At 40.5% G+C, this 16,890-nt stretch overlaps 1 protein-coding gene across 3 annotated transcripts in view; it reads left to right on the forward strand.

The window, feature by feature from the left end:
- si:ch211-161f7.2 (retinoic acid-induced protein 2) overlaps positions 1–16,021 on the forward strand; it is a 70,010-nt gene extending 53,989 nt beyond the window's left edge. For all 3 annotated transcript variants that reach the window (XM_063051071.1, XM_063051069.1, XM_063051070.1), the window contains exon 2: positions 8,018–16,021. In XM_063051071.1, coding sequence (XP_062907141.1) covers positions 8,102–9,784 — 1,683 coding nt within the window. In that variant the 5' untranslated portion in view covers positions 8,018–8,101 and the 3' untranslated portion in view covers positions 9,785–16,021. The remainder of the gene's footprint in view (positions 1–8,017) is intronic.
- The last annotated feature ends 869 nt before the right edge of the window (positions 16,022–16,890 follow it).

Genomic DNA, 16,890 nt, shown 5'->3' on the forward strand with positions numbered 1-16,890 from the left:
CGGGAGGCTTGGAGACTCCAGGGCCTCCCACATCCGACACCGAGAATCTGTTACTGGTGACTTCTAAAAGGTCTTTTTCATCTTTGAACTAAGATTAAAATTCTGTACCTGTTCAAACTGGGTCTAGCCATTATCTCAGGACCTGAAATTCTTCTTTCCATTTAAAATGCCTCAGATGGGTTTGGTAAGGCTGTGATGATCCCCTTCAAGTTGTAGCAATATTTTATACATTTAGAGCAGCTCATTATTTCTAGCCACCAAGTCTGATGCATGGAGATCATGTAGAAGTCTTAAAGTAATTTGACCCATGAAGTGCTGTGAATAACTTATCCCTTCAACCAGACACCCACCCTCCAGTCCAGCTCCCAGTCAAAACCACCCCGATAAGAAAGTTTGACTTACAAATATACTAAGTACACAAAATATCAAACACACAGCTTGTTGGGCAACATCGGACAAAGGAGAAGTTAATCTTTTTCATCAAAGATCCCAAATTGGAACTATTTTAGACTTCTCACTTTATTTCCACTGTCTGCAGTTTTGTGATCATTTTTTGTGATCATAAAAAAAACCTCAACGGTAGAATCAGAATTATTTGTCAAATTACTGTTAAGTTCATATAAAAAGAACTATCATTGTTTTAGAAATGGAATATTTTTTGGAACTTTAAAGGATGGTTAAGAAAGCATATGGAGCATTGGCCTTCAATCATGGGACTGAGTTTAAGATCCGAGAGGTAATGTTACAGCTATATAGGACCCAGGTCAGACCCCACTTGGAAGTACTGTGCTCAGTTCTGGTCACCTCACTGCAGGAAGGATGTGGAAACCACAGAAAGGGTGCAGGGGAGATTTACAAGGATGTTGCCTGGATTGGGGAGCGTGCCTTATGAGAATAGGTTGAGCAAACTCGGCCTTTTCTCCTTGGAGCGATGGAGGATTAGAGGTGACCTGATAGAGGTGTACAAGATAATGAGAGACATTGATAGTGTGGATAGTCAGAGGCATTTTCCCAGGGCTGAAATGGCTGGCATGAGAGGGCATAGTTTTAAGGTGCTTGGAAGTAGGTACAGAGGAGATGTCAGGGGTAAGATTTTTTTACGCAGAGAGTGGTGAGTGAGTGGAATGGACTGCCGGTGGTGGAGGTGGAAATGATAGGGTCTTTTAAAAGACTCTTGGATGGCTACATGGAGCTTAGAAAAATAGAGGACTATGGGTAAGCCTGGGTATTTCTAAGGCAAGGACATGTTCAGCACAGCTTTGTGGCTGAAGGGCCTGTATTGTGCTGTAGGTTTTCTATGTTTCATGATGCATTAGAAAGCTGTCTAGCTTTGATTTGTATTTGCTTTTTACAAGACTCCTGATTTTTTTTCTTTTAATTGCCTGGTTGCCATTCTGACAGTTCGCCTTTTCATCTTCGTTTACTTCCTAGCTAATGTTCAGCTTCAGGCATGAACTGTTTAGAAATAAGTTAAAATATATTGGCTTAAAAGGTATGTCATGACTTTAAGCTTAACCCACATCCCTGAGAGGTAAATCATAAACTCTTAAACCCATTTAACCCATATATATTTTTAAAAAGTGTAATCGTGCCTTTTAACTATTGCCGAGTGCCATTGAGTACAAACTTCACATGTGCCAACTGTTAATAAAACTAATAATATAACAAAAACTTTCAGAGTAGTTCATCCTCTCATGTAACTGAATTCCAGAAGCTGAATGTAGTGTACAGTTCAAAGTACGTTGTATTATCAAAGTACACATCACCATATATAGCCTTGAGATTAATTTACCTGTGGGCATACTCAACAAATCTATGGAATAGTAACTATAAGAGGACCAATGAAAGATCAGCTAGAGTACAGAAGGCAAATTGCATAAATGCAAATATAAATAAATAGCTATAAATAACAACATGAAATAACAAGTTATGGAGTCCTTAAAGTGAGATCATTGGTTGTGGAACATCTCAGTGGATGGGCAAGTGAGTGTAGTTATCTCCTTTGTTCAGGAGCCTGATGGTTGAGGGGTACTAACCGTTCTTGAACCTGGTGGTGAAAGTCTTGAGGCTCTTGTACCTTCTGCCTGAGAGCAGTATTGAGAAAAGAGTATTGCTTGGGTGGTGGGGATCTCTAATGATAGATGTTGCCTTCCTACGACAGCATTTCATGTAGATGTGCTTCATGGTTGGGAGGGCTTTACCCATGATGTACTGGGCCGAATCCACTACCTTTTGTAGGATTTTCCGTTCAAAGGCATTGATGTTTCCATGCAAACAACAGGAATTCTGCAGATGCTGGAAATTCAAGCAACACACATCAAAGTTGCTGGTGAACGCAGCAGGCCAGGCAGCATCTGTAGGAAGAGATGCAGTCGACGTTTCAGGCCGAGACCCTTCGTCAGGATGTTTCCATACCAGTTTCTACCATGTGTTATGTGTTCATGCTGTTTTAAGGACATTGGAAAAAAAATTGCATAAGAGTGGCCTGTCCCACCCCTTGAGCGACAAGTCACTAGCTTATCTACCCCAACATTACTGCAGTACACCATTTCCCTAACCCTTGATTCCTCTGATGAATATTGAAGGAAACCAACAACTGAGGATCCCCAGCCCTCCAGGGCGGGTAATTCCAAAGTGCACGTCCCCATTTCAAAATGGAAATGCACAGTACCGATCTGATACACAAGAGGTTCTGCAGAAGCTAGAATTCCAGAGTAACACAAAGTGCTGGAGGAACTCGGCAGGTCAGGCAGCATCTGTGGAAAAGAATAAACATTCGATATTTTGGACCAAGATCCTTAATCGGGATTGAAAAGGAAAAGGGAAGAAGCCAGGATAAGAAGATGGGGGAGGGGAAGGAGTACAAGCGAGAAGGTGATAGCTGGGGGGAGGGGAGATGAAGGGAGAAGCTGGAAGGTGATGGGTGGAAAAGGTAAATGTGGTGATATCATGTGCAATGATGTGCCAGTACGTGATTGGACAGAGCACTGAACATGCACGGGATTGCCAGAATGTTCCGGCACGTGGCTGGGTTAAGACGTGTTTGTTTATTACTGTAAATAAAAGTTCTCTAATTCTTCCAGAATATGATTCTTTACTGTTAACCCACGGTACGTTTAAACAGAAGTAACATAACAGTAAAGGAGTGAAGAAGTGATCTGAGTGGCAATGAGAGTGGACCTTTGGAAAAGGGTAGGAGGAGGAGCACCAAGGAAGGTGATAGACAGATGAAGGGGAGAGGCGAGAGTGTGGAATGTAAGAAGGGGAAGGGAGAAAATGATCAGAAGTTAGAGCAATCGATGTTCATGTCATCAGGTTGGAGGCTACGCAGACTGAAGGTGAAGTGTTGCTCCTCCAACCTGAGAGTGGCCTCATCATGGCAGTAGAGGAGGGCGTGGACCAAAATGTCGGATTGAGATTGGGGATTGGAATTAAAATATTTGGCCACAGGGAAATCTTGCTTGCTCCAGACAGGTGAAAGTGCTCGACAAAGTGGTCCCCCAACCTATGTCTGATCTCACTAATGTAGAGGAGGTTGCATTGGGAGTACCGGATACAGTAGACAACCCCAGCAGACTTGCAAATGAAGTGTTGCTTCACCTGAATAGAGATGAGGGAGGAGGTGAATGGGCAGGTGTGGCACTTCTCCTTACAGGGATAAATTCAATTTTAATTATCATTCAACCATACATGACTACCCTTGAATACAGCCAAATGAAACTGCGTTCCTCTGCGGCAAAGGTGCAAAACACTGTACTAACAGTCAAAACACAACACAAGGCACATTTAGCACATATAAAATAGCAAGTAAACATAACAGTCACAGAGAAAAATGTATGTATATAGCCCAAGTGACAGGTCCTGTTAATTAATGATGCATGGGTGTTGTCAGCAGGAAAAAGCGGTACTCAACAGTCCACAGTTGAACGTATGCAAGCATACAATCCACCTTGTAATTCCACAGATCCAACACTGGAGGGCGACACCAATAGGAGGACCCAGCACCTGCACCCACCCCACCCCTGACCCAGCATGGACATCGCACTACACTGCCTTCTACATCTGCTCTCCTGGACTGCTGCAACTGAGTCCACGCTCTCTGTCCCACCAATAAACAAGGAAAACAGACTTGCACCATTTTACATTATCAATGCCAACAGGGTTTTGCAACCTCAAGGGAAATGCCCAAGACCACCACTCGCTGGTATACTGCACCCCACCTTTAGGCACTGACTCCGATGTCTGCTACAAGAGGGCAGTAACATGGTCCACACCATGTCAAACTCCTCCACCAATGAGCAGCTCACTGATAGGGTTGACCTTCAGTACCCAAGGTTCTTGATATCTAGCATTGCCCTGCGATTGTTTTTTCAAAAAAGACATTTTTAAAGGAGACAAAAACACCTTTGGTTGTTCCCCAAAGGGCCACAGTGATCAAACTTGCCAGATAAATGCCAAGAGGGAGATTTTTGGTGAGAAATCAATGGCCAAGGGAATCACTGAGGAAGCAATCCCTGCAGAGATTTGGTGGGGGGGGGGGGAGGATCCTGTTGAAGATGGCAGAGGTTGGGTTGGATACGGAGAGTCATGGGTAGTAGGTGAAAATAAGGGGAATACAATCCTTGCCAAGGTGGTGGGAAGATGGGTTGAGGGCAGATGTATGGGAAATGGAGATGAGAGTATCAATGGAGGAGGAAGAGGAACCCTATTCTTTGAAGGGGGAGAACATCTCCGAGGTTCTGGAATTTGAAGGATGATAATATTTTGAGACAAACTCTTCATTTGCATATGAGTAAGGGGACCTTTTCTCTCTTTCCAGATAGTGCTTGATTTCTAGCAATCATGCTTTAACTTTCAGCAAAACAAATTTTAAATAGAGTACATTCCCCAACATGTGGTCACTAGCAATTTTGTCCTAATCGCATGTATATCAAATCTTAATTTCCTGATTAGTCTAGATTGGTTTATCCATAGTTAAAATGGCATCATATAGGGAGCATGTAGAGCATGTTGTCTGTTAGTGTGTGGCCTGTTCTCCAAACCGATCCCACTCTTGAGCTTCTTTTGATTAATTTTCAGCATTGACATTGAAGATGGTTTTCATTTTTATTCTATGTATTCAAGCAAAGTAAATTTTCCAGTAATTTATATTTTTACTTTGGAATCCCGTATAGTCAGCGGACAGACAAAATGTATGTGCCTGAACTTGAATTTTGCAGGCATCCCTCTAAGCTATGGGAATGAAATGAAAATCTATTCACCATAGGTGGATTTCATGATTTACCACATGATTTACTTAAATCTAAATAAGGTGTGTGGTTTATTGCTAGCTTCTATAATGTAAACTCTTATAGACAGGCAGAATGAAGTACCTTTCACTCGAATGTTCATATTGCTCTTTAGTATTGTGCAGGTACTGCCACTCTTGTATTTCAAGTGTCCCGAGCTGCAATCCTAACCTGGTGCCATCTCCATGGAGTTGATTGTTTTCCCCATGCTCACGTGGGGTTCTCTTGGGTGCTGTAATTACCTCCTACATACGGAAACTGTGCTAATTGTTAGGTTAATTGGTTACTCTGCATTGCCTCTAGTGTGCAGAGGATAAAAGCTGGAAGCTGTAGTGGGCCAGAATAGGTTACAGGCTAATAAGCTAATGTTTGGTATCCATAGGGGTACTCTGAAAGCAAACACTCGATGGGCTGAATGGCCTTCATCTACGCCCAAAGGAACTATGAATTAAACATGTGCAAAACTTTTATAAAGTTAAAGTTTATTTTATATAAAGGACTTGCTGTTAAGAAACGTAAGAAATGTACAGCACATTACAGGTCCTTCGGCCCACAATGTTGTGCTGGCCATGTAACCCAGTGGCCCCCAACCACCAGGCCGTGGACCAGTACTGGGCCGCAAAGATGTGCTACCGGGCCGCAAGGAAACAATATGAGTCAGCTGCACCTTTCCTCATTTCCTGTCACGCACTGTTGAAGTGGAACACCCCCCCGCCCCCCCCGTCAGCCAGTCCGCAAGAATATCATTAATATTAAACTGGTCCACAGTACAAAAAAGGTTGGGGACCCCTGATATAACCTACCCTAGAAGCTGCCCGGAATTTCCCTACCATATAGTCCTCTATTGTTCTAGGCTCTATGTACCTATCTAACAGTCTCTTAAAGGACTCTCTTGGAGCTGCAGAACCTGTGTGGTTGGTTGGTATGATGGTGCATACTATTGAATGTCAACGGATGGCCTTTTACCTCTTCTACCCCACCTTCTCATTTTCCATTCCCCATTTTGGTTACCCTCTCACCCCTTCTGTTTTCCTGCCCATCACTTCTTGGTTCCCCAGCACCTTCCCCTTATTCCACGGTCTACTGTCCTTATTAGATTCGTTCTTCAATCCTTAACCTCTTCCATCTATTATCTCCCAGCTTCTTGCATCATCCCCTCATTTTGTCTCACCCATCATCTGATGGCTTTTACTCTTTCCCACTCCCTCAACCAACTTGCTCTGGCTTCTGCCCACTTACTGCCTGGTGAAGAGTCTTGGCCTGAAACATCAGTTTATTCCTTTCCTTAAGTGCTGCCTGACTTGCTGAGTTCCTCCAGCATTTTGGTTGTTACTTAGAACAATGCAGGTCCTTTGGCCAACCTACATAAACCTACTCAGTGGTCAATCTACCCTCCCCTCTTACATAGCCCATAACCTTACATTTATATCCATGAACCTATCTAATAGTCTCTTGTATCAGCCTTACCACCACTCCTGGCTGTGCATTCTGGGCACCTACCGGTCTGTTTCGAAAAAGCCGGCCTCTGACATCTTCGCAAAACTTTCCTTCACGCACCTTAAACAATATTCTCTGGTACTGGCCTGTGCCACACTGGAAAGAGGTGCTGACTGTCTACTCTATGTGGGATTTCCCTGAGCACTGGGCAATCTTTGTGGAGAAAGAAAAAAAAACTTGGTTAATATTACAGGTGGATAAACCTAGAGTAGATCCGGCCATTTCTAATACAAATGGGGGTTGGGGGAACAAGTTAAAGGAAATAGCTGAAATGACTGTTTAATCCTGAAGGCTGCAACATGCTAAGTCAGATGAGGTTCTGTTTCTGAAGCTTGCATTGACTTCACTGGAGCAGAACAGCAGATGATAAATGATTGTGTGAGTGGGATGGGATACTAAGTGACTGGCATGTAAAAGAAGGGAGCTACCTCTACAGATGGAGGAGTTGCTCTGTAAAGTGGTTACTCACCTGCATCGAATAGGGCTGAAGCAAGGATTTTTCCACCTATCCTACAGGAGATTCATAGCTTGAGCTCATATGACTTCCCATCACCACATCTTCAGATCTGAAGAATGAGTAGAAACGAAGTTGGTCAATGTAAGAAAGAGTTCGGTGCCGTGAATGAAGTGGACTGCTTCAAGTAAGCAGAGGACCCTCGAACCATACTGGTATGGGATGGAGATGTAGAGGGCTTGTTTGTCATTGGAGAACGTGAACCAGTCAGGAGCAGGAAACAGGAAGCTGTCAGAGGCGGAGGGTGATAAAATATGTTGCAGGTGTAAGTGCAAAGGGTAGGAAGGATGAATTCTAGCTTGGGGGAAAAATAAATTTGGTGATGTGAGGGGGCTGAAACTTGGATGATCTTGCATGTGGATCTCAGGAAAGGGGTAGAAGTGGATTGCGAGAGGTTGGAATATGATGAATTGGAGGGTATGAAGAAGTCTAAATGAAATGAGATTGATACCTGGATGAGACTTGAGATACTGATGGAGAACTGTGAGTGGATGATCTGTCCATCGTTTAGACTTGTTAGTGCACTGGAGAAGGAAGGAAATGTAATTTTAAAAATAGTTTAACATAAACCACAGCATTCTAACATGACTTGAGTACACGATCTTCAGTTGTTGAGAGCTTATTGTTGAATTTTTCCAAGTTCTATGTCACAGCATCATAGGCGAAGAAATCCAAAAGGCCCTGGTCACTAATAGAGATTTTTCCATTTAACTTGCAGGCCTGCGATTGGTGTAAACATATTCACCACACTAAAGACAATGCGGATACCAGTGACAGTGAGAGCAAGATACAGTTCTGTAGCATGAAATGCTTAAACCAGTACAAGATGGATCGATTTTACAAAGAAGCTCCATCTAGCCTGCCAATGGATGTTACAGACTCTCCATCCCCTATAATAACAAACAATAAATTGGAGAATGGCGTGACGCAGCTCATTACAGCAGAGGCTTGGAATATCAATCCTACAGGTATCATGAGAAAAGCACTTTCCCCTTTAGTTGCAGTTCCAGCTTCTTCTATAATGACACCACAAACTGAACCTCCTAGTGGAGTCTCACTTAAGTTGGCTGCTACAGTACTCCAACCAATTTGTTTAGGAGATAATCCTATGGTCCTACCAATCCACTTGCAGGTGGCTGGTAGTTCAACGCCACAGGTACCTCCTGGTAGTAACGCACCATGGGTGATGACGAATCAAGGTGCAGTGCCACTGTCTGTATTACTGGAACAGCATTTGATTCAACATTTAAATTCTCCACTACTGTTGACTTCACCTACCCCAAGTCCTGTGAACTCTGCCCAGAACCACATTCTTCAAGGTGCTGCTGGTTCTTACATTCAGACCCAACCACTGGGGCAAAAAGCCTCAAATCAAGCACCAGAGTATGACTTGACACCACCCCTTCAGATCCCTGGTTTTCCTACAGTTCTACAGGATTTCTTTCCTCCACACAGCATACCATCAGTCCCGAATGTTCAGTTGGGCCCTGAGAATACGTCAACGGGTTTTTCCTCATTTCCACACCAGAACCTTGGTGGTGTGCTTTCTCCGTTAGTTCCCCCTGCCACTCTTCTTGTTCCATATCCAGTGATAGTTCCTCTTCCTGTCCCAATACCAATTCCCATCCCCATTCCTATCCCCATGGCCAAGGATTCAGATCTTAACAAACAAGCAGACATGCAGAGAAAAACTAACTTCAGCAACAGCACCACAAACAGAGCAACCCAGACATCAACTGAAAAAGAACAAAAAATCTCGGAGTGTCTTCAGCACCAGGGAGTACAAGATTATCAACACACCAATTGCAAGTTCAATGCTGAAGCAGAAGCTCTTGATCTTTCAATGAAAAGAACATTTGTAGTAAAGAAAAATGAGTTTTTTTGTCAACCGATTGAACAGGATGGAGTGTTGGATTTATCAATTGCAACCCCCAAGAAACTGAAAGAAAGTCAGAACATATCAGGTAATGCATCTTCTAATCCATCAGCTAATTTGTTGAATGAACCTCTGTCACATCCTAACGAATCCTGGTCCAATGGAGTACCACTGTTAAGTGCACAGAAAGTGGAAGGAGTGTTACACGCCTCAACTAACAGCTGCGAGTTTTCTAGCCAGCATAAGTGGGTAGTGGATCAAAATTACAATAGAATTAGGGATGACTCGCGAGCTGGCAGTAATACTGACACCTTGAACAGCACGGATACTACGAAAGTCATTGTGTCTGTAAAAGATGCCGGCCCAGCTATTCTCTGTGGTAAAATAAAAACGGTTGTTGGAGTATCTACGAAAAACTTTTCCTACAAGACAGATTTATCACAGGAGTCTGTGTTGCAGTGTTATGATGTCAAATCACAGCTTGATCTCAGAGACAGCAAAAAAAACAATAAAAATAGAAGCATAAAATTAAAGAAAATGAACTCGCAGGATTTCCATGTCCTTCCAATAAAAAAACAACGATTAGCTGCCTTTTTTGCAAGGAAGTAACATTTGCCATTTTACAGTACTTCAGGAAACAAATCCTGTAAAAAGGAGCAAACTGGAATACAGATTAGGTTGAGGCATCTGTTTTGAAATGAATTCCTGTCGTAATGAAGTTTTATGGAATATTTATTAAATAAACTTTTGTTTGAACCTTGCCGACAGCTTGTATTGAAACAAAATTAGAATAATTTTCAGTCCCCCTCCTATTCACACAGGAGCTTTGGTAAATGGCCAGTAGTTGTAAAAACAATTACAAGGTGTATTGTTTCATATCCTGAAATATTTCCTGTTGAACCCATGACTCTGCAGGTGTTAAATCTCTCTCCTGGCTTGGTTTAAGCGCTTGTATAAAAGTCAGTTCACTTCATCATTAACCTATTTAATGTCCAGGCCTGTGACTGGAAGCAACACGTATCAGCCCACATTAAAATTAATGAACAGTTGTTTCTTTGGTTTTCTTCCCCCTCCTCCAAGAGAGTGGTTAATTTTGTCTGAGTAGTATTTGCAGAAATTAAAACAAAATTCATGAGGGCAACTGTTCCATCTGAATCCATTCAATAGTGTATGGTGTAATGTCAATGTTGTACTTAATTTTATTTCACCATATTACATGTGCCTAATTTAGTATAATTTACAAGAATGATAAATGATTGGATTTCCACCTGGTTGTTGACTGTTGTTTTTGAACAGTTAAAAGGAATTGGTAATGTGTTACTTGCCGATTGTTATTGCTGCAGTCTAACCATGGGAGTCTCCAATAGTGTTTTAACAGCACTAATGGCCAATAAACTGGTATCTTTTGTATCGTTCTGAAATTCTGACTCTCCAGTAATCTGAAGAAAACAAGTTTGACAAATCTACAACTGCCACAGAAGTAAAATTGGCCAGAAGGCAACAGAACTGTCAGCGTAACCATGTTTGTATCCATAATTTTTGTGTGCCTCATTAAATGAGATGATGTCTGCCTAGATTAATATTCCAACACAGTGATTTCCATGAACTCTTGAAAATTCATCATGGATCTTCAAGCTGATTCAATCATCAGTCACTCAGTTTAACTTTGTATGAAGGTCTCTTGAGGATTCATACGAAACTACACTTGCATTCTACCTAAGCCAATCATGTAACATACAAAAAATGTAGTGTTAGAAATGTCTTGCATCTCGTGTAGAAGTATGTACTTTAAGAGATCAGTTAAGAGTGGATGGTAGTCATATTCACATTAACACAAACCCAGACAGCAGTTTCTGCAGTACTCCTGAGGGTGCTTGTGCAATATTTTAAATAATGAGCATATTGTACATGAATGCAAAGTTTTCACTTGTGTCTCCATTGTCATCATTGCAAACATGAGTGCACTGGTCACCAATGCTTACCATAGAAAGTTTATATTTCCTGTGTGTAATTTAAAAATATTTATTTTGTACATTTCTTTCAAGACTGCATTGTTTTCACTGGGCTCAGATCATCAGTTGCAAAATCAAACTGAATAACGAGTAAGATTAAATGTTTAAGATTACTGCAATCCCTTCAGTATTCTCTATTCAGCCAATTTAACAAGGCTACAGAAAATGAAGTCCTTACTTGACTGGGAGAGTTAAGTTTTCTTTTAAATTTGTTTTTTGGAGAAAAAAATCAATGTGATGATTATATTAAGTTTGCAGTTTATTCAGAATAGTTAAAAACCTAATGACTATAGTACTTCAAAATTGGCATATAACAAGACTTGTAATTAAGCCTTCTTTCAAGAATTCTGAACTTGAAAGTGATAACTAAACTGTATTCATCATAATTAAATGATTTTCTTTGGGGAAAATATGATCAGTGTAGTGTTAGAAAATGCAGTTTAAAAAAAAAAGTTGAGGGTAAAATGTAAAAACTTATTATGTAGCCAGAATGACATCAAAAATTAATTTGTTTCAGAAATTATGGTTTCAGAAATAGTTTGTATTGTATTTTAATTTTGCACTGTTTGAGATGAAAGGCTGAACCACCAAATTAACCATTTTATTTCAAATTGTGCAGTAGTTTTAGAAACGTGTATAGATGGTTTTGGAGAAAATTTAAAACATACATTCAACAAGATGTCAAATATTACTTTCAATTGATAACCATATGCAAATAGTCCTTCAAAAGTAATTCTTCTTACACCCTTGTGGCAAAAATTGACAGTGGATTAAAATGCATACACTTCACTAATTTTGAAGAAATTATTATGAAGGTATTAAAGAGATTTGACCACTTGATGTGTGTATACTGAAAGGTACAAATCTCGGACTAGTTTTTTTTGTTTCAGTTACTCTTTAGGTGGGGTCATTCCATTTTGATTTCTTCACTACGATGTATGGTATGTGGTAATTCTTAATCCTTTTATGGCGCATTAAATGTACAATCTAAACCTTCAATAGAAATCATTCTAGGAGCAATTTCATACAAGTCCAACCATGTATCAAATTCTTAATGCTTTTTGTTCTGCTTATATTTGCTTCATTGAACCAGTTACTTAATCCTACAAATTATGTTTGTAGGGTAATATGCAACTGTTCCTGAACTTAGTGGTGTGGGACTAGGGCTTCTGTACCTCCTACCTGATGGTAGTTGTGAGAAGAGAGCATGGCCTAGATGATGAGGTCTTTGATGGATGCTGCTTTCTTGTGGCAACACTCCATTATAACTGGGCTGTATCCACTACTTTCTGTAGCCTTTTCCATTCCTGGGCATTGATATTTCTATACCAGGCTGTGATGTAGCCAGTTAAAATATTCTCCATTGTGCACCTGTAGAAGTTTTTCAATGCTTTAGGTGAAGTGCTGAATATATGCGAACTTCTAAGAAAGTATAAGTTTGCTGCCATGCCGCCTTTATGATGATACTTTTTGTGTACTGGTCCCAGGACAGATCTTCTGATGGTAACACCAAAGAATTTAAAGGTACTGACCTTTTCCACGCCCAGTCCCCTAATGAGAACCGCCTTGTGCACCTCCAGCTACTTCCTCCTGTAGTCAATAATCAGCTCTTTCTTAAAGTTGTTCACTCAGTCCCCATATCTGCTGGCTCCACATTCTTCAATGGACAGGCTGCTCATTCTTGCTGCTGCATTCAGTGTCCTGTGCTCCTTGCCTCCATTTTGCAGTGACTCTGGATTCGCCTTTCACCCAGCTGTAGGCTCTCTGGACTTAATTGCTCTTGGCTCCGGACTTTCATTCCTGTCTTGCCAGCTGGATTACAGGTTCCAACAAAATTTAATGGCAAGGCACCTTCCATTTATATTCCTGGCTCACTGTAAACAGCCCATTCTTCCTCAATTGTTTGTTTTCCCTTAAGTAACCTTGAGACATTAAGGACCAATAAGTCTTGGGCTCACTTCCTTTCCATTTCCATGCAAATTTTGGTTGATGCTCCACAACTAGATCCCCCCCCCCCCATAAGATCTTCTCTCCTTGCATCTTTCTGTCATGATACTTACTTCTCCTTCCTTGAGTACTTTGCTTCCAATTACTACCTCGACACTGCCTTCGTCTCTTACTTGCATCTCAAACTTATAAACAAACTTTGACAAGTCTACAGCCACTCTGCCTCTCCTTTATTTCCCAAGGGCTCCAGCAAGGCATGTCACACAAGCAAAAGCTTCAACTGCTCCACTTGCTCATTATTTTCTTGTTCAGTATATTTGCAGGGAGCTAATTTCTCCTAGCCCCATCTCCATACTATTCCCCAGTCAAACACTCCTCATTCTTCGTCCACCTCTGAATCTATAAATTTCATTAATGGATTACTCTCCCCTCCAAACATGTACCATAAAGACAATTCACATGACTGGATACTGGGATGGAAAATTTCAATTGCATTCATTCAAGTTCTAGTAATTGTAGCATTTTGTTGCCTGTAAATATTCTATCTGAAAGAGCTCAAATATCTTTAATTTAGTTGAAACTGGATATGGATCCAACATAGCTTCTGAGTTGCTAATCAATTGGCAATATTACTCAAGGATTGACTTCTGGGAATTGTAAAAATGTCACATTGGTGCAGATGTAAAAATATGATTTAGAGGTAACTGTATCTAAGCACACTGTACCTAATTTGGGATTAATATGGACATTGTGCATGTTATTTGGGTGCTGCAGTTAACAAGGCAATACATCTTGGTTTGTTTAGAATTACAATTTATGAAAGTGCCAGGTCTACGGTGTACTTGATAAGAATTTTTGAAGGATTATATGAAATCCGGCTAAGCAAATGTGTTTAAGGTCCATCTAGGGACCAGATAACTCTTGTGCTGTGTTAATTTTGGTTGCCATTCTGGCTTTGCCTTATTCTCTCTCCCCTCCCCCCCCCGACCCCCTGACCCCAGTGATAATAGTACAAAATGTGCACAATGAGCTGTTGAAATCTGCCTTAAATAACAATGAGTGATAGTAAAATTAATTGCTTAGCAAAATGGAATAATGGTGTTTAGAAAATGTTATTTATGGCAAATTTTTAAATGTAATTTGTATTTTATTGTTAAACATTGAGAGAAATCTATATATTCTAAATTAATCTTAATTTTTTTCCAGAAGATGGCCAAATGAATTAGCATAGTTTGTTATTCAGCATCATTGTAAATGTGGTGTTCTTTAATAAATTATTATATATAGTTGTCAATCTGTAGTCCTATTATTGACTAAAACAGGGAATAAAATTACAATATGCTATGGTTTTCTAGATGTGATGGATGGGTGTGGAAATCTTTAAATGCTTCCTCTACCACAATACACACTTACCTTTGCTATTTTATCTGCCAGTCAATAATCCTTAATTTGGTGAGAGAAGAGCAAATTCTCTGAATCAGTATAATTTGGTATATATGCACACAGAACAATCCCATGATTGTATTGAGATGTATTGTACACTATTTCCACCCAAACTAAACAAAAGGACAGGAACTATAATGTTCTATACCTGTATATTTTTGTAGGGTTTTACATATGCCTGTGGTTAATTCTCAGATGCTAATGTGAATGATATGAAATTTAAGTCTCCCAGTATAAAAACAGTTAAAAGTTTGTGCATTTCAGAAAAGTAGTGCCATGTTTTGAACTCCAAAACGTGAAACTAATTGTGGGGGGAGGGGGAACCCAGAGCCGGGAGATGTGTGTCTTAGTTTCATTTTACTTTAGTGAGGTGCGCACTTATGACGTGATGGTGTAATTACATGTTATTCACGTACATTGGCATAACATTTGTAATGAATTCAATAAAGAATGCTTTATCAAACAATATATTTATAATGACTCAAATATTACTGAAATATTCAATGTACAACTCTCCTCCTTGTTTAGCTAACTCCAACTCAATATAGAATGCATCTCACCTTCACACACCCGTGTGTGTGTGTATATGTATATATACCCACACCTTTCTCTTTCCCCCCTCCAAGCAAACTATCGTGACATTGACAACACAGTAAATTTTAAATTGTCCCATTTTTAATTGTGAAGGATTTGTTATTCTTGTGGGAAAATGTCTACCCTGATAAGGTCACTCTGTTTGGCAGGTGAGACTTGTGTCTGTAAAACAATCTTGGGTTCTGTGGCACTTGCAGGAGTTGACTCTGGATTGCAGGAAGTCTTAACAGCTCTTGATTTTTTTTTTCTTTTCCAAGATGCTCTTGGCATTTTCTGGACAAGTTAGCAACCCAACACTGCAAGGCAAGCTACTCGATCTGCAGATCTATCTCAGGCCACCTGACAAAGCTTTCGGCCAATGTTTTCATTTTAACCATGCCTCGATGACTGGCATGGAGCTCCTCCAACCCTTTAGTGCTCAGTTCAGATAGTACACTCTCAATCCCCACATAAAGGCAACCCCTATGAAGGGCATTTTCATCCCAGTGCTGGTAAAACTGGGGGAAAATGGAATTTCTACATGTTCTAGCCTTTTGGTTTGCCATATTGACTTGAGCCAGTGTTTGGGTTTCCCTTTTGATCACCTCTGCCATAACAGGAAGACTTTCAATTTGCATTAGGAAGAATACACCAAGAAATGTCCTATTTTGTATGTAAAATTTTCAGGTATTTTCTTTTCCAAGGGTAAACGGGACAATCCATCAGCATTTCCACGATCAGTCGTCCTTTTGAACTTGATCTTGTAATTGTGTCCTTGAAGAAACAGCCCACCTCTGCATTTGTGCTGCTGCTGTTTTCAACACCCTTCTGTGGATTGAAAATGGACACTAGTGGTTGATAATCAGCAATAAAGATAAACACACTCCAGTACAAGTATTGGTTGAAATATTTTACACTTCAAACCAGACTCAAGGCCTCTCTATCAATCTGTGTGTAATTTTTCTCTGTACTAGTAAGAGAATGTGATGAAAAAGTTATGGGCCATTCACTTCCATCACTCATAACAAGTGACTACACCTATACCATAAGGTGAGGTAACACAAGCTTCACTGGAGGATATGGATCATAATGTGAATAGAGTGTCTGACATCACCATTTCCTTTGTCTTTTGGAAAGCCACTTCACACTACTTTGTCCATTGCCCTAGTTTCCTAATCTGCAGGGATGAGTTCAAGAGGTGGAACATGGTAGTCAAGTATGGCAGGAACCTATTATAGTAATTGACAAATCCTAAAAAGGGCAACACCTGTGAGATATCTTTTGGCCTTGGACCATCCACCACTGCTTGAATTTTCCTTATGTGTCAATGGTGACCACAGTAAGTGGGGCAAATGCTGCACCAAAAATAAGCATAGCAATAAAGCCCTTCATGAGTGTTTATGGTGAGAAACATGTAGGGCTCTTTTTCCATTTCTATCTGACTTGTTGGCCTTTCAATCCTAACAATTCTCTCAGCATCATTGCTTAAATTTGCCCTTCTTGGTAGAGGCCAGGTTTGTTAACATTTCTGACAGAATATTTGTGAAGATAGGATGAAATTTCTGTGTTTCTTTGTTATCTGTTATAAACTGTCGTATTTCTAACTGTTAGGGTTCCTGTGGAATGTATGGGTTTTCTCCGGTGCTCCAGTTTCCTTCCACATTCCAAAGACATACCAGTTAGGAGGGTAATTGGTCATTGTAAATAATCCTGTGGTTAGGCTAGGGTTAAAAATTGGGG

Source organism: Mobula hypostoma, chromosome 6, assembly GCF_963921235.1.
Source record: "Mobula hypostoma chromosome 6, sMobHyp1.1, whole genome shotgun sequence".
NCBI classification, from domain to species: domain Eukaryota; kingdom Metazoa; phylum Chordata; class Chondrichthyes; order Myliobatiformes; family Myliobatidae; genus Mobula; species Mobula hypostoma.